The sequence below is a fragment of the Berghia stephanieae genome, chromosome 15 (genome assembly GCF_034508935.2).
Source record: "Berghia stephanieae isolate SIO BIC M18660-M18661 chromosome 15, UCSD_Bste_1.3, whole genome shotgun sequence".
In the NCBI taxonomy this organism is placed as follows: domain Eukaryota; kingdom Metazoa; phylum Mollusca; class Gastropoda; order Nudibranchia; family Aeolidiidae; genus Berghia; species Berghia stephanieae.
The window spans coordinates 4,959,765-4,978,796 of NC_088374.1; the positions used below are offsets into that span (position 1 = coordinate 4,959,765).

Consider the following 19,032-nt stretch of genomic DNA (forward strand, 5'->3'; position numbering starts at 1 on the left):
GTAGTATTAGTGATGATGGTGTGGTGGTGTTGATGGATGTGGTTGTAGTAGTAGCAGTGGTGATGATGATGATGATGATGATGAGGATGTGGTGGTGGTTGTAGCAGTAATGGTAATAAAGATGATGTGGTGGTGGTGGTTGAATTAGTAGTGACTGGAGGTGGGGGGGGGGGTATCTTTGGAACATTTTAATCTCACCTGAATTTGACGGAAGTTGCCCGTAACTCCAGACCGGATTTTTCCCCGTTGAAACCGGAGTTTTGGCATCACTATATTTTGGCATGAACTTAGAATATACATTTGACAATGTACATACAAATGTTTGAAATAATCCAATCATAATTTTTGCAGTTATTCATTATTCTGTAAGATGACCTTAAAATAAATAAAACACCGCCCCAAAAAAAGAATGCCGACAATTTTATGACACTGCTCACTGTTGAAGAATTTTTGATATTTAAATAAAGAATCAATGAAATAAGAATTATTAATGTGACATTTTTGTTTTATTTATTCGAGGATATACGATTTCAAAATGCCAAAATTTAGAGAAGGGTTTATAATTTCAATGTACAGTTTTGAAACTTTGTGAAGCCGGGTGGGCAGGGAAAGAAATATCAAGGATGAGAGATGAAGAGAAAGGATGAGAGAGTAAAATACACACGCACACACACGTATACACACACACACACACACACACACACACACACGTGAGAGAGAGATAACGAAAAAGAGGAGCGAGAGGGGAAAGAGAGAGAGAGAGAGAGAGAGAGAGAGAGAGAGAGAGAGAGAGAGAGAGAGAGAGAGAGAGAGAGAGAATGAGACTGCTTGTGCGGGAGGGAAATAGAGTAAAGATTGAAGCCTGCCTGTATAATTGTTTGTTTGTTTGTGTGTGTGTGTGTGTGTATGTGTGTGTCTGTGTGTGTGTGTTTGTATGTGTGACAGAAACAAAAGGGAGACGGATAGAGTGAGGTAGACACGAAGAAAGGTATGGAGGCTGAGCAAAGAATTGTAGGGATCGTTTAAGAAAGCATTTATTTGTTTCAAAGTAAGTCATAGTCAATGAACTGGAAACATATTGACCAATGAGATTACAATTAAAGAAATGCGCTGGTCAAACTATTCAGATTTAGGAGGAGGGATTGGGGCTTATTTGCAATTACTTACATGGAAAAATGTTATGATTCTCTCAAGTTTTTCTTAGCGTTCACCCACATTGTTGATTGTCTAAAAAGAACCCCCCCCCCTCACCCCCACACCCCCCACCCCCCCCCCCCACTTCTTTCAGTATATAAAGAAAGCACGACAAAACGAACATCTCTCTCTCTCTCTCTCTCTCTCTCTCTCTATCTATCTATCTATCTATCTATCTATCTATCTATCTATCTATCTATCTATCTCTTGTTATCCCTCTCTCCTTTTCATCTATCTGTCTATCTATCTATCTATCTATCTATCTATCTATCTATCTATCTATCTATCTATCTATCTATCTATCTATCTATCTATCTATCTATCTATCTATCTCTCTCTCTCTCTCTTGTTATCCCTCTCTCCTTTTCATCTATCTGTCTATCTATCTATCTATCTATCTATCTATCTATCTATCTATCTATCTATCTATCTATCTATCTATCTATCTTTCTACATATCGATCTATCTATTTACCCATTAATAGGTCAGTCTCTCTTTCTCTTTGTCTATCCATACATTTAACCGTTTTCATTATTTAGTTACACGTATTTCCATCGGCATTTTATTGGTTGTCGAAGGCTCTTTTACTCTTCTGCTTTTGTACTTAAAATTAAATGCTTATCCTACAACAATCTATGTAAGTATAAGATTAGGCAACAGTTGTCATATTAAAGTCTTATGTTTTTAATTGTTTTAAGTGTTTTACGGCGATTGCAATACATTAAGGTCATATCAGCGCCAGTAATAAGGAAGAAAATGGGATAGTAATAAGTTCTTGAATTACAATTAAAGCACCCAAGAAAAGTAAGACAAAGGAGAATTGGTTCAAACAGGGAACAGATGTAGATTCCAAGAGCAAACTATCGAAGTGCTTAGTTTGAGATCACATAAAAGTCTTATCCAGTCACAAGCACAGGTCCCCACTAAGAGGAATACACTCAAATGTTTACAAATCATATTATGATATGTAAACAAAACAGAATACGTTACATAACAGAGAGATGATTTACAAGGAAAAAAATATCATCTCCAAAAACTAACAATAAATCTGTTTCCCCTCTCACGAAGGGTATCCGGTCAGCGTCAGGACAAAAACAAGTAATCTCATTCCAAGACAAAGACAGAAAGCTAGTTGGAAAACAGATATAGGGGAGTAGAAGACAGTAAGTACCTCCCTGCCCACTATGGGAGGTCAGGAACCCCACCCAAATAAAGTCTTAGCATGTCCTTTGATTTCATGAATAAAGAAAGAGGGACAAAGGACCCTCACCTCGATCATTAACCAATGCAGCTAGAAAGAAATAATGGCACGTGGTATGTATCAAAATGCAAAAAGACACACATATGTAACACACGCATGCTGACGTCATGACACATTTCTCGGGCAACAGGCGCATGTGATGAGCGTTGACTAATCAGAATCATTCATTTGTAAAGTTGTCAGGGAAAAACCTAGAGTTGTTTACAGTTTTTAAAGTTCATTATTGGTTGAACCATGAAATTGTGGAAACAGTCATGCTTTCCCTGAGATAGATAAAGACATACCCTTTGCTGTGTGGTATCTTACATGGTATTGGTGGAGGAAAAGACTTAATATTACTAAGTCTTGGAAATGGTTGCTCTCTGAGAGAAAGTCAACTCTTGTTTTGAATGTGTTATTGATAGTTGCTTTTATAAAGTTTAAATTTATATAACTTATCGTCTATATTTATGTTTAATTATTATGTTTTCATGTAGAAAAATGATTGTAGTTTCTGAAACAACCAAAAACTGAAATTTGATTATTTTGACCATTCCCACTTTAAAACCGGTTTTCCTCGTTTTCCAAATCCCGACTTAATACCGCTTCGAGGCGTAGGGTCACATATCTGTTTATCCTCAAAATAGTGGCAATTTGTCATTTGGTTACACATTTATAACAATACTTATTGATATAGACACACTCACATATGCACACAAGTAACATGGTAGTCAACAACAACAACATCATCATCATGATCATCATCATTATCATCATCATCATCATCATCATCATCATCATCATCATCATCATCATAATCATCATCATCATCATCATCAGCAGCAGCAGCATCATCATCATCATCATCATCATCATCATCATCATCATCATCATCATCATCATCATTATTATTTTTAGAGAGAGAAAGAAAGAGAGAGAGAGAGAGAGAGAGAGAGAGAGAGAGAGAGAGATATATATATTGAGAGAGATAATAATAATAATTTTTATTGTCCAAATTAAAGGCAATTCATTTGAGGTAAACAATGCTCAGTTTGGTTCATGGTATGAACATCAACACATTTACAAATACAGACACAGCCATACACGAACATACACACAGATAGATAGAGAGAGAGAGAGAGAGAGAGAGAGAGAGAGAGAGAGACATATGTTATTAATAATTATGCAAATTAAACAACAATAATAACTCATTACTAAAACGAGACCTTGTATCGACGCCATCATCAGCCATTATCAAACGGTTCTTTTCGTCATTGCGCCATTCTTAACACCGGTCATTGTGTTGAAAAGATCGTGATTGTCAAGTGGTTTTCTGACGTGTTTTCTATTTCTTGATTTGAGAGGTATGAGTTAAACTTTCTATCAGTTTCAGTTGTATTTTGATGTTTTGATTTTCAATTAATTTCATTGTGTGTTTCACTGTATTTGATTTTATGTTATTTTCATTAATTGTTTCAGTGTATTTGAATTTCTATTAATTTCATTGTGTGTTTCAATGTATTTGATTTTATATTATTTTCATTAATTGTTTCAGTGTATTTGATTTTCAATTAATTTCATTTTGTGTTTCAATGTATTTGATTTTCTTTGATTTTCTGTTATTTTCATTATGTGTTTTAGTTTATTTGATATTTTATTAATTTGATTTGTGTTTTAATGGTATAGAATCATATTGCTTTGTTTCACAATGTATTGACAAACCGCCTAAATCAAATAGGGATAGGATAGACAGATGCAAGCCGATTTTACGTTTAAATCATTAGAGTTGTTACGTTTTATTCTTTACCTCTTTAACTCTCTCCTTACCAGCCATTTTCAAGATTTTCCCCAAAACTCAACATCCCAAATATATTTTTTTATCACTAAACACAGTAGCAGATTAACAATTTCTTTAGCAAAACATGCTCTACAACACACTGTTTTTTTTTCCTTTTTAATTTTATATTTACACAAGATATTTGAATAAGAGAAATGTTGGTTGTATCGTAACGAATATGACGATTTTCCTATGGGTGGTAATGAGAGGGTTAAGAGGGTCTTTGTTATTGATTTTGTCATCCACGTTTATGATTAATTCATTCTGTATTATTAAGACTATATTTGTTTGTGGTTACACAGACTTTTGTGTGTTGGTCCGTTATAGATAGATATCTAGTAGGCGCTTGGCCAAAAGGCTCACAACATTGATTGCCATCTGGAAGTATAACGGACCAACACATTAAACTATGTGTAACCGTAAACGTTTATAGTCTGATTAATACAGTTTAGTGAGAATTACTCATAAACGCGGATGGCAAGAAACAATAACAAAGGTGTGAGTGAAGTGATCTTCGTTCCACCTATATTCAATTTTTAAAAAATGTTTTAAAACGAATGCATTCAATTTCCTCTCCTGTTCGTAAATAATTACTGTCTCATTGACGCTATACAATTTTGTAATATACACACAACAAACGGATGAAACACACCTGCAAACAAAACTATGTTTAACCTAAAACGTTTATATTACTATTCAAACATCTGTTCAGTGTGATGTTTACTTTGTTGGAAGGAAATAATATTCAATTTGTCTCATGTCACGTCCGCCCACCAACGATCAGCTTGGTTCTAAACAAAGAAAATCGATACTTTTTATTCTTCATGCTGGCAAGAACTTTTCATATGTCATGTGATCAGAATGTATTAAAGTCAAAATATGATCATATTTATAATGTTTTTCTCCTCTGGATACACCTTTATGCTCGTCGGAGAATTAATATTTCATTAGGGCGTCCGGCGTTGTTCCATTAGTTTAGAGCCAGTTACTAAGCTACTATGCGTCATTATGAGGGAAGTGACGTCACGATTGTTGCAGCCTATTGAAAAGAATATTAATTACAAGATGAAACGTTCGAGTTGTGTTCCTGATCTGTTCGCCAAATGGACTCGAGTGAATTGTACTCACTTTGTCGTGGATAGCTCGTCGTAGCCATCGTTAACTTATAGCCTGACGCTAGAACCTTCTAGGACTTATGTTTGACGTCATTTGTAAGGCGTTAGCACCATCAAGTGAGCTGTTAGTAGTGCTCAAGGAAACACGTGCTCCCATTGGTTGAACTGTTGAATACAACTCACGATTTGTTTTCTTTTGCGGCCTAAGACTTGTCTTTTGACGACATTTTTTAGTCACGTGGATGATAATACCGTATCTATCTATCAACTCATAAACGCGGATGGCAAAAACAATAACAAAGGCCTGAGTGACGTCATCTGCATACTATCTATAGGGGGTCTCGGTACATAAGCTGGTAGAGCACTTGCTTCACACGCAAATGGACCAAGATCCATACCGGGTACAGATGTGCGGCTATGTGGTCTCGTGGTATGACACTCGCTTTCGGATCGGAAGGTCCTGGGTTCGAGCCTCGCTCGGCGCATAGTTGAGTCCTTGGAAAAGACTCTTTACTCACATTCTCTCACCGAACTCAGATGTAAAATGAGTACCTGGCCGTTAACAGCGTTGTCTTGTCCGAAAAATTGTAATATCGCCTAACAGGCGTCATGTCTCGTCCTACATGTTAAATGTTGCTGTTGGCCAGGGACCCCTTGTAAAGCGCTTTGAGCATGTTAAGTGGATATTGCGCTATATAAAAGCTCAATTTTTTATTATTTTTTTTTAGATGAAGTTTTTTTTTCTTTTTTTTTCTGACTTCCATTTCCACCCAGGTGTAAAAGGGTAGCCGGGTCTTTTAGATATAGTGGAAAGAACTGTGCTAAAGACTAGCGTCCTCTCTAAAGGGTAGTAAGCAATTGCTTTTGTCCGTTTCACGCTATAGAGACCGAGAAAAACTCTGGATCCATGGGCTAAATGGCTCTGAAGGATCGAAGTCTTATAAAATACGATTTTTTCATCTCTTTGTTTTCAATAAACGAGTTACTTTTATCATGCAGAATAACACAACGAGCTTGCGAGTATGTGTTATTGCACGATGAAAGTTTAACGAGTCTAATAAATACAAAGAAATGAAGGAATGCGTTTATTATAAACCTCCAAGTCAGATTATTAGATATTTTGTAACCAAATCGTATGGTATTAGTAGTTCTATTCACCATTATTCGTATCTTTCTCCTTCAGCTTTAATAACAATTTGACACAAAACTGAAAACGTTGGATTTGTATTCATGCGCACAAAAAGATTATTTTATTTACCAATCAGCTGTCTTTTACACCGTATATCATACCAATAAAAAGAAAATATTCTCAACAAGAAATGAAGTGAGTAGGAAAGTATCAGAAGACAATAGAGAATAACAATTTCGCGACGGCGACGGGGGCTCGATCCAGTGACCTTACTGGTACGACAACTCCGCCTGGCCAGGGAGAGTGTGACTCTACTGGATGAGCTATCCACAACCCCCCCCCCTCCAAAAAAATAAAATGAAATAAAAAAGATCGCTTCTAACCCTAGGCTTATAAGAACCTTCTCTCCCTGACTTCTTGCGGTCACGGGTTCAACACACACAAACGCCGCGAAATTAGTTGGCCAGCATTTAAGCTTTATAGCAAATATTCTCAACACAAACATGTAACGTAAAAACGATTGAGACATTGAATAGGCTCCGGTATTATTTTTATAATTCTCTAATGTCTTCTAGTACTTTCCTACTCACTTCATTTCTTGTTGTTATCAACATAAAAGCCTGCTCCACTCACTTTTCTGAATTAAAAATTCACCCAAAGTGATTGTGGAGAGGTACGTATTGGGGACACTTGACTAAAAGAGCGGTTTGGGCGTTTAAAAAAATTATTACTTATATTTGAGAGATTTTACTCACTCCGTTCCTTCATTATAGGTTTAACAAAAAACCCAAAATGTTTTGGTGAAAAATATAAAATATCTGTATTGATACCCGTCGTGCGACTAATTTGGGGGTCTGGCATAAAAAATATAACAATCTTGTAGGGAGCATTCCACAAAATCTAATGTTGTGACCTCCATATTTTCCCTCTAATCAACATTGCAGCATAGTGTATCACCCTCTAATCAACATTGTAGCATAGTGTATCATCCTCTAATCAACATTGTAGCATAGTGTATCACCCTATAATCAACATTGTAGCATAGTGTATCATCCTCTAATCAACATTGTAGCATAGTGTATCACCCTATAATCAACATTGTAGCATAGTGTATCACCCTATAATCAACATTGTAGCATAGTGTATCACCCTATAATCAACATTGTAGCATAGTGTATCATCCTCTAATCAACATTGTAGCATAGTGTATCACCCTATAATCAACATTGTAGCATAGTGTATCACCCTATAATCAACATTGTAGCATAGTGTATCATCCTCTAATCAACATTAGATGAAGTGAGTAGAAAAGTGCCAGAAGACAATAGAGAAATATTCGTAGCAAACTCAAGTCAATCATTTTTAGAGCTCTCTCTCTCTCATCGACTTCTGGAGACAGCGGGTTCAACACACAACCATCGCGAAGTTACCTGGCCAGCAATTAAGCTTAATAGCCAATATTCTCAACACAAACATATAACATAGAAACGATAGAGACATTGAGTATGCTCCGGTATATGGGGTGAATTGTAAATTCAGAAAAGTGAGTCGAGCAGGCACTTATGTTGGTAACAACAAGAGATGAAGTGAGTAGAAAAGTGCCAGAAGACAATAGAGAATAAATGTTTTTCGCGGCGGTGGTGGGGTTTGAACCCGAGACCTTATTGGTACGACAACTCCGCCTGGCCGGTGAGACTGCTGGCCAGGTAACTTCGCGGTGGTTGTGTGTTGAACCCGCGGTCTCCAGAAAACAGTGAGAGAGAGCTCTAGAAATGAATGACTTGAGTTTGATACGAATATTTTTGTGTTCGTGGATAGCTCATACGGTAGAGTCACGCTCTCACCGGCCAACAAGGTCGCGGGTTCAAACCCCACCACCGCCGCAAAAATGTTTTATTCTCTATTGTCTTCTGGCACTTTTCTACTAACTTCATCTCTTGTTGTGACCAACATAAGTGCCTGCTCCACTCACTTTTCTGAACCTATAATCAACATTGTAGCATAGTGTTTCACCCTAGAGAGGCTTTACAGTTTTATTTTTTATGTTTTATTTTTAGAACTTTACAAGATTGATAATCAAAATGTTATGACAAAATAAATGTTAACAATTTATAATATGGATTATAATTCAAACTACACATACTTGATCCAAAAAAAATCTCTCTATGGGGATATTATCTTTGTGATAACTGGAATTTTTTAGATAATTTCATTGAATTGATTCTGAGAAACGTTTGACACAGTATCCCGACCCCTTAGAAAATTGACATATTGAGAAAATAGCAAAATAGCTTTCGGTTTTTCACACTATTCTTACAACCTGTACCGCTTTCGACTGTGTTGTATAGTCCATTTGAAGAAGTTGGACATTAATAATTTCATTTCTAAGATAATCAAATATCAATATGGGACTGACCCATGCGTCAAGTGTAGTGCTACGCCGCAAACTAAGCCAGGGCGAAATGACTTCCCCAAGACCACACAGCGCAGCGGCGGGTGATCGAATTCGTTACCCTTCGTGTACTAAGCGAAGACCGTACCGCTGAGTCACGCTGACCCCGCCGGCGACGTTGGGTGAACGTGAGTAAAGAGCATTTTCCTGGGAATCAAATGAGGAAACACCCGAACCTGTCGTCTACATGTCTACAGCAGTTGCGTGTCAGACAGCAAAATCTCACAGCCGCACTTGGCAACAAAAAATAAATCGGGCTCATCGAAAAACATAAAATGATATAAAGCACATGTCAAACTGACACACTAAGACATTAGCATGTAATGATCGTATTTGTTGTTGACTACTGCTACAACCACCACATAATCATCCCTACCACCACTATTACAACAACTACCACATCACCATCCATACTACAACCACCATTACATTATCATCACTACCACCACCATCACATCACCATTGCTGTAACTACTTATTACAATCACCACAACTCCACCCCTGCCACCAACAATACTACTGCAATCGCCGTAAAAACCCTTCAAACAAACTTAGCTCAAATCTCTCTCTCTCTCTCTCTCTCTCTCTCTCTCTCTCTCTGTCTTCACACAAACACACACATACACACGAACACACACACACACACACATCAATAAATTGCGCTCACTGGATTAATCTTCATGTTCACCTTCTTGTACCTACCAATAATAGCTAATCACAAATACTTTGGCCTCAAACTTTAGCCTCGTGAGCTTTTCAAGTTCATGTTGCTTTACTTATCACTAGATAAACTTTCAGCACACTCTCTCTCTCAAACACACACACACACACACACACACACACACACACACACACACACACACAGAGAGACACACTACAACCACCACAACCACATTTTCATCACGACCACTTCTACTACAACCACCACCACATCTTCACTACCACTACGACTACAACCACCGACACTACACCATCACTACTACTACTACTACTACTACTACTACTACTACTACTACTACTACTACTACTACTACTACTACTACAATCACCCACACCACATCATCACTACTAATACAGCCACTGCTACTACTACAACTAGAACCACTACCACCACCACCACATCATCATCACTACCACTACTACTTGTACTTCTACTACTACTACTACTACTACTACTACTACTACTACTACTACTACTACTACTACTACTACTACTACTACTCCTCCTCCTACTACTACTACTACTACTACTATACTACTACTACTACTACTACTACTACTACTACTACTACTACTACTACTACTACTACTACTACTATACTATACTACTACTACTACTACTACTACTACTACTACTACTACTACTATACTACTACTACTACTACTACTACTACTACTACTACTACTACTACTACTACTACTACTACTACTACTACTACTACAACCAATACCACATCATCCTCACTACCACCATTACTACAATCACTAGTTTTTTTTCAGCTTGACTTCGTTTCACATAAGGAAACGTTGGGGTTGTATTTGGCAATATGTTTATATATCATAATATAGTTCTATACTATATGTGACCCTTCGCTTCAAAACGGTATTAAGTCGAGTTGTTTAATATTTTGAAAATTGAATTCATAGTCAGAAATATCAGAATTGAGTTGAGTTTGTATGTTTTATTGAAGATAGTGGATACCATATTTTAGGGTGCTAGTGCCAACAATTTATATTTTTACCAGTTTAACATTTACTTCGGCTTCTAAGCATCTGGTTCGTTCCGACATAATACCGTTTTGAGACGAATGGTCACATCTTTAAACACAATACCAAATACCATCCCAATTCCCTTTTTTTCCGCGGAAATTCCTCTTTCGGCATTGAAATCCTCCGAGTGGTGTCTGAAATACCTGTGAGTCAAATTGAAAATTGGCGTCTCTGCAAATTTTACTATTCTCGTCGAATTTTCAATGCCCGTATCCAAGGAGTTATCTTTGCCCATTGATTTGACTGTGCTTGAAAACGGTGGCTCACTTCAAAGTCGATTTTCTAAAAACTTGGTTTTTACACATTCCCTACTTGAAACGGTCATATCTCGGCAATGAATAATCCGAATGTTATCAATTTGGTATCGCATTTTAAAGCATAAAATAAACAATGATTATGTACCAAAAACCCAAAATTGAAGATTCCGACTTAATACCGTTTCGAGGCGGTGGGCCACAATTGCTTTCTATCCTTTGGATATGAGCGCCAGTCTATCGCAAAGTACTTTCCGTCAAATCTAACAGACTCAGCTTCCCATTCACTGCTGGGTGACTGCGTGATAAGGATTGTTTGTACTTGCCTAGACAGTACTTTTAGTTCTTGCTTTGATCATTGAAATCATTTGGCCTACTTTCCTTTGGATGGCGGGTGGTTGGACGGGAGCATCACCCTTGAATCATATACCTATGATGTTCGCATGGGTGTACGATCCGATAGTGATGTCGTTTCTTCTTCTCTTTACTAGCCTATCCTGCTTCTTTGGTTTGTGATTGTATTTTTGACAGGGGATATTTTTTTATGTAAATCTTCTGCCTGTTTGTTCTTGGTTATTTATAATTTAGCTTATGATATCTTTAGGTTATGATTTTGATTTACATTTGTACTATTTTTGTTAGATTGCTTGTTTTTTTGTTTCAGCGGTCTCTCATATAACCTCAATTGTGTTGGAAGAGACCTAAAGCAACAAACAAACAAAATTTCCTTTGGATGTGTGTGTGTGTGTGTGTGTGTGTGTGTGTGTGTGTTGGGGGGGAGGGCTAAACAAAAATCTCGAGGTCGTCCGTCCGGGATTGATCTCGTGTGAAGCAAGTGTTCTACCACTACCGACTGAGCGATCGGACTCCCCCCCCCCCCCCCCCCGCCCACACACACATCCAAAGGAAAGAAGGCCAATACTCTTCAACGTCACTTCCTTCCGTCCTAATGACGCATGGTAACTTAGTAACACTGGCTCTAAACTATCGGAACAATGGCGGATGCCCATATGAAATATTTATCCGACGAGCTCAAAAGCGTATCCAGAGGAAAAAAAAACATAAATTTGATCATGTTTTGAGTTTTACACATTCTGATCACAAGGCACATGAAAAGTTCTAGCCAACATGAAGAATAAAAAGTAATGATTTTCTTTGCTTAGAACCAAGATGTCGGTCGTTGCCGGGCGGCGTGACATCAGACTATTGAATACAATTGATTTCAGTGGTTGAAACAAGAATTAAAAGTACTGTCTAGACAAGTGCATACAATCCGTATGTACTTACACACACACACACACACACACACACACACACACATCCAAAGGAAAGTAGGACAAAAGATTTAAATGGTTCAAACAAGAACTAAAAGTACTGTCAAGACAAGTGCTAACGAAAGAGTGAAAATGGAAAGGCTACAAAACAGACAATGGACGTTTCGGGTACACACCCTTCGTCAGCACAACAATACACAAATAAACGCGGAAAACAAATAAAATATAATGAGAAATAACTTGTATCGCCTGTACTCAATGGTGGTTGCAGTATGAATGAAATGTTAGCGTGGCGTGGGTAGAGGATAGGGTGCCCCAGGGGGGGGGGGGAGGGGTGATCTAATTGATAAGAAAAGGTCAGCGTCAGGGAACAGAACCTTCCAGAAAATTATGGAAGATAAAAGACATTAGTGATAGTAGTAGTAGTAGTAGTAGTAATAGTAGTAGTAGTAGTAGTAGTAGTAGTAGTAGTAGTAGTAGTAGTAGTAGTAGTAGTAGTAGTAGTAGTGGTGGTGGTGGTGAGTAGTAGTTAGTAGTATAGTAGTAGTATGTAGTAGTAGTAGTAGTTAGTAGTAGTAGTAGTTAGTAGTGTAGTAGTAGTAGAAGTAGTAGTAGTAGTAGTAGTAGTGGTAGTAGTCGTAGTAGTAGTAGTAGTAGTAGTAGTAGTAGTAGTAGTAGTAGTGGTAGTAGTAGCCGTAGCTGTAGTGGCAGCAGTAAGAGCAGCAGTGGCTATGAATATGGGTGACGTTGACATCTAAAAGGCTCAAAGATAGTATTGACTAAGAGGTTGTTGCACAGCGGGAGACGAAGTGGAGGTTAGTGGTGGTCGATCCTGGTGTTAAGTCCGCGTGGAGTCAGCGTTCCCAACGACTTTATCAGGTGAGTTTCCCTACGTCGGAGGGCGGAATGTCCGAATGGCAAAAGCCTTTCCATTTTCACTCTTTCGTTAGTATTTTACGATCACCGGCTTCAGGCAGCCCTTACCGTTTTCTACTCTCTAGACAAGTGCAAACAATTCGTATGTACTTACACACACACACACACACACACACACACACACACACACACACAAACACATCCAAAGGAAAGTAGGCCAAAATATTTCAATCGTTGAAGCAAGAACTAAACGTACTGTCTAGGCAAGGGCAAACAATCCGTATGTACTTACACACACACACATACACACACACGCATACACACAAACACACAAAATGTTCCACGTCTATATATAGATCGCAGTTGACCTCAATCCGGCCTTTGTTGTTGTTTTTTGTCATCCGCGTTTATGAAAAATTCTTACTAAACTGTATTAACCAAACTGTAAACGTTTAAGGCGAAACATAGTTTTGTGGGTTGGTACATTATAATTACGGATGGCATTGTTGTGATCTTTTTAGCCAAGCGATACTATCTATAAACAGTAGTCTGATCGATACTATTTAGTGAGAACTAATCATTAAAAAGGCTGTCTAAAAACAATGACGAAGTGCTGAGTGACGTGAATTTCGTTCTATCTAGCATAGGACCAAGACAAAAGGTGGGCAAGGGACGTAATCTGGTGACTTTCGGATGCATATCAATATCAGATAAATAGATCCAGGCCCAATACAATCACCTCTCACAAAACGAGAAATAGTGTTTGACTGTATCTGCTTATCAAAAGACTCCAGAAAGGACCTTAATAATAATGATAATGATAATAATAATAATAATAATAATAATAATAATAATAATAATAATAATAATAATATAATAATAATAATAATAATAATAATAATAATAATAATCTTAATCATAATCATAATAATAATAATTTGAGTTTTATACAAATATGGCACGGATAGTGCTCGACATGTAGCAATGGAGCGAATTATTATTTTAATATTTACCACCATGTTGGAGTCAGTCTACATCTATGTTTCAGGCCTTTTAGCCATCGTCAGGACTGTATGTTACACGAGTTTGGTTTGTTGTCTGTTGTTGTTTGTTGACGTGGTTCCGGTTTGTAGTTGATTAATAAGTACTGCCGGCGATGTGGACACGTATTGTTCATCTCATTTTTCGTGTTGAGTGTGGTTCATGAGGGTGTATGGTTATAGTATATTTCTCTTCCAGGCATAAGTTACATTGTTTTGATGTTGGTGTGTATCCTGTTGCTTTAGATAAAATTTTCCATGAAATGTTGTGGTCTATTTTGTTGTCTTTTAATTTGGTGCAATTAAAACACATAATAAATATGAGTGTATACCATTGATCAAAGTTTTTATAAAAGACTGAAATTTGTTACATCTATCTAGCCAAAGGCAAGTAATAATCCCAAACAACTCAAAAATATTTATTGTTTCTCAAACATTACTTCTCAGGTTCCGCTATACCAATAAGAATGCTACGTGAAGTGTTTGTCTCCGCCATTTTCCTCAACCTTTTCTCAAGTGCAATCAGCCTCTGTGTTGGTAAGTATCAAATTAAGAAATAACGAGGAGTCTCCACTGTAAGATAAAGATCGGAAAAAGTGTGTATGAAAGGGGCCAGACAAAACAAGAAAGAAAAATAGAAGAAAAAAAAACATCCCAAAAAACAAACCCAGTCTACCTCAGACTGACTTTTTGGGATAGGTTTTCGTTTCTATTTTTCGTTCTTTAGTGCGGCTATGTGGTCTAGTGGTATGACACTCGCTTTCGGATCGGAAGGTCCTGGGTTCGAGCCTCGCTCGGCGCATAGTTGAGTCCTTGGAAAAGACTCTTTACTCACATTCTCTCACCGTACTCAGGTGTAAAATGAGTACCTGGCCGTTAACAGCGTTGTCTTTGTCCGAAAAATTGTAATATCGCCTAACAGGCGTCATGTCTCGTCCTACATGTTAAATGTTGCTGTTGACCAGGGACCCCTTGTAAAGCGCATTGAGCACGTTAAGTGGATATTGCGCTATATAAATGCTCAATTTTTTTTTCTTTCTTGCTTTGTCTGCCACCGTTCATACACAATGATTCAGATCTCTTGGTAAGTTGTAAGCTAAACTGTAGTGTTGATGCCTATTGGATGTACACCTGTATACTTTAGATCAAATTCTGCGCAATTCCGTCTTCCATAGTGTTACTAATGTGTCTTTAACTTATATGAAAGAACCACTATTATTATTATTATTATTATTATTATTATTATTATTATTATTATTATTATTATTATTATTATTATTATTATTATTATTATTATTATTAATTATTATTATTATTATTATTATTATTATTATCATTATCATTCTTATCATTATTATTATTATTATCATTATTATTATTATTATTATTATTATTATTCATTATTATTATTTATTATTATTATTATTATTATTATTATTATTATTTATTATTATTATTATTATTATTATTATTATTATTATTATTATTATTATTATTATTATTATTATTATTATTATTATTATTATTATTATTATTATTATTATTATTATTATTATATTATTATTATATTATTATTATTATTATTATTATTATTATATTATTATTATTATTATTATTATTATTATTATTATTTATTATTATATTAATATTATTATTATTATCATCATCATCATCACATCATCATCATCATCATCATCATCATCATCATCATCATCATCATTATCATCCTTGTCATTTTCATTGCTTGCTTTGTTTCATTATTGACTTTACTTACTCGGTTTGTTGCTTCAAAATATATCCTTGTTCGAGTTGTATTGGCCATTGCCTAAAAATTAAATAAACTTTTTTGAAACGTTGAAACTCTAACCCAACTTGATAATATCTCTGTTCAAAACTTTTTCACCACTCGACTGATTATGCATGTCATTCACTGTAACTTAATATTCTTTTAGTTTCAGATTATTGTACCTTAGATAATATGAAATACGATGGACACAAATCCTGCCTCGTCAAGCAGGCCGTCAAAGAGAGTTATACGAAAGGAAGGCAAAGTTGCAAAAATATGTTTCTGGACTCACGCCACACTGATATGGTAGAAGTACGAGATGCTGCGATGACCACTTATATAGTCCAAAGTAAGATGTGTAGTTAATTTCCATGAATTTTTTTTTTCATGACATTTTAAAACATTTATTGAAGAGATAGATATGATGTCACCTTGTTGTTGTTGTTGTTGGTGTTGTTGTTGTTGTTGTTTTTGTTGTTGTTGTTGGTGTTGTTGTTGGTGTTGTTGTTGGTGTTGTTGTTGTTGTTGTTGTTGTTGTTGTTGTCATTGTTATTATTATTATTATTATTATTATTATTATTATTATTATTATTATTATTATTATTATTATTATTATTATTATTATTATTATTATTATTATTGTTGTTCTGATATTGACATATAATTGAGGAACCTGAAGCCACAAAAGGAAAAAGAATACAGAATTTCTTGATTCATAATAGTAATAAAAAAGATTGAGCTTTATGTAGCGCAATATCCACTAAATGTGCTTAAAGCGCTTTACAAGGCGTCCCTGGTCAACGGCAGCATTTAATATGAAAAACGGGACATGACGCCTGTTAGGCAATATTACAATTTTAAGGACACAGACAACGCTGTTAACGACCAGGTACTCATTTTACATCTGAGTACAGTGAGGGAATGTGAGTAAAGAGACTTCTCCGAGGACTCTACTATGCGCCGAACGCGAGGCCCGAACCCTGGACCTTCCCATCCGAACGCCAGTGACTTACCAATAGACCACATAGCTGCACAAACACCACTGCAAAAAAGTCCTCGTGTAATCGGATATTATTGGCCAGAGAAAATTGAAAATGATGATCGCTATGAAATGTGCGACTATGTGGTCTTGTGATATGACAATCGCTTTCGGATCGGAAGGTCATGGATTCGAGTCTCGCTCGGCGCATAGTTGAGTCCATGGAAAAGTACACCTGAGTACGGTGAGAAAATGTGATCAAAGTGCCTTTTCCAAGGACTCGACTATGCTCAGAGTGAGGCGCTAACCGTAGTCATCGTTATGTTATAGCCTGATACTGAAATCCAAAAGGACTGGCAGTTTGACGTCATTATTTGTTTTTTTTTACCGCTTAGTGAGTTGTCGTTAGTAGAGCTCATAGAAACAAGTTATTTCATTGGTTGAACTATTGAATACAACTCACGATTTGTTTTCTTTTGTGGCAAAAGATAGGCATTTTGACGTCATTTTTCGTCAGTATCAGGCCATAACTTTACGAAGGCCACGCTCTAACCCAGGACCTTCCGATCTGAAAGCGATTGTGAAACCACAAGACCACATAGCCGCACAAATGTACTGTCAGTGCGTCGTAATTTCTTATGGAAGGGTAGAAAAATGCTCGTTTTTGGTTCCATGACTATAAAGAAGTGCGGCTATAGGGAATGAGATGAGCGGAAGAGTAGCGTCCCTTGATTGGACGTCACCCATAGTCTGTGAAATCACCGGCGGAAAAGTTATTAGAGACTATGGGTGACGTCCAATCAAGAGACGCTACTCTTCCGCTGATCTCATTCCCTATATGGTCTAGTGGTATGACACTCGCTTTCGGATCGGAAGTTAATGGATTCAAGCCTCGCTCGGCGCAGAGTTGTGGTCCTTGGAAAAGGCTCTTTACTTACATTCTCACCGTACTCAGGTGTATAATAAGTACCTGGCCGTTAGCAACATTGTATCTATCCGTAAAAAAATATAATATCGCCTATCAGGCGTCGTGTCCCGTCCTACATGTTAAGTCTTGCTCTTGACCAGGGACACTTTGTAAAGCGCTTTGAGCACGTTTTGTGGATTTTGCGCTATAAAAAAGCTGATTTTTTTTAGAAGTTCACAATCAATGCTATTTTGTTCCAGAATTGAAACCTGCAAGCAAATTTTGGACGGGATTAAAATATGATTATTCTACGAAAAAAATTAAATTTTCTGATAACCGTGAAGAGAAAGTGAGTGTCAGTATTGTCCTCATCATTGTCGTCGTTGTCATCATCATCATCATCATCATCATCATCATCATCATCATCATCATCATCATCATCATCATCATCATATTCATCTTCTTCTTCATCATCATCATCATCATCATCATCATCATCATCATCATCATCATCATCATCATCATCATCATCATCATCACCATCATCATCATCATCATCATTCATCATCATCATCATCATCATCATCATCATCATCATCATCAATCACCAAATACATTAAAACCATCATTTTGAGCTTGTTGCCTTCAAAGATTTCACTAAGGGAAATGTAAATGTTGCTTCACGAAGATCGAAGAAAAAAAAATAACAATGTGGCATTGAATGGAAGCATCATCTTAATATACGAAAACATATAAAAAATTGACGTTTCGGGTTTCCCCTTTATCCTGCTTATCATTGTATTTGTTTATTCATCTTAACAACGCCACTACCACATTATCTCATTCATTAGTAGTATTCCATTCATACTGGATAAAGGGGAAACCCGAAACGTCTATTTCATTTGTTTTCGTTTATTAAATTGAAGTTTACATTCTATTACACATTTTTGCCAATCACATAAAGAACTTCAATACTATGCGCTTGTTGCATTTACAGATTACATACACCAATTGGGCAGTTGGTCAACCCTCCACCGGCCTCTCTGGTACCAAATGTATTCTTGCTTCCAAAACTGGCGAATGGGAAACTGCTGATTGCAGCGGAAAACATACTGTTGTATGTGAAAGAAATTCAAGAATAGGTGAATTCCTGTATTTGTTTTTTTTTAACAGGGAGAG

The 19,032-nt window shown here is 36.6% G+C and overlaps 1 protein-coding gene across 1 annotated transcript in view; it reads left to right on the forward strand.

Moving 5' to 3' along the window:
• The first annotated feature begins 3,644 nt into the window (after window positions 1–3,644).
• LOC144960314 (uncharacterized) overlaps window positions 3,645–19,032 on the forward strand; it is a 25,689-nt gene continuing 10,301 nt past the window's right edge. The window contains exons 1-5 of the mRNA XM_078893370.1: window positions 3,645–3,798; window positions 14,629–14,718; window positions 16,134–16,316; window positions 18,114–18,202; window positions 18,851–18,995. Coding sequence (XP_078749496.1) covers window positions 14,649–14,718; window positions 16,134–16,316; window positions 18,114–18,202; window positions 18,851–18,995 — 487 coding nt within the window. The 5' untranslated portion in view covers window positions 3,645–3,798; window positions 14,629–14,648. The remainder of the gene's footprint in view (window positions 3,799–14,628; window positions 14,719–16,133; window positions 16,317–18,113; window positions 18,203–18,850; window positions 18,996–19,032) is intronic.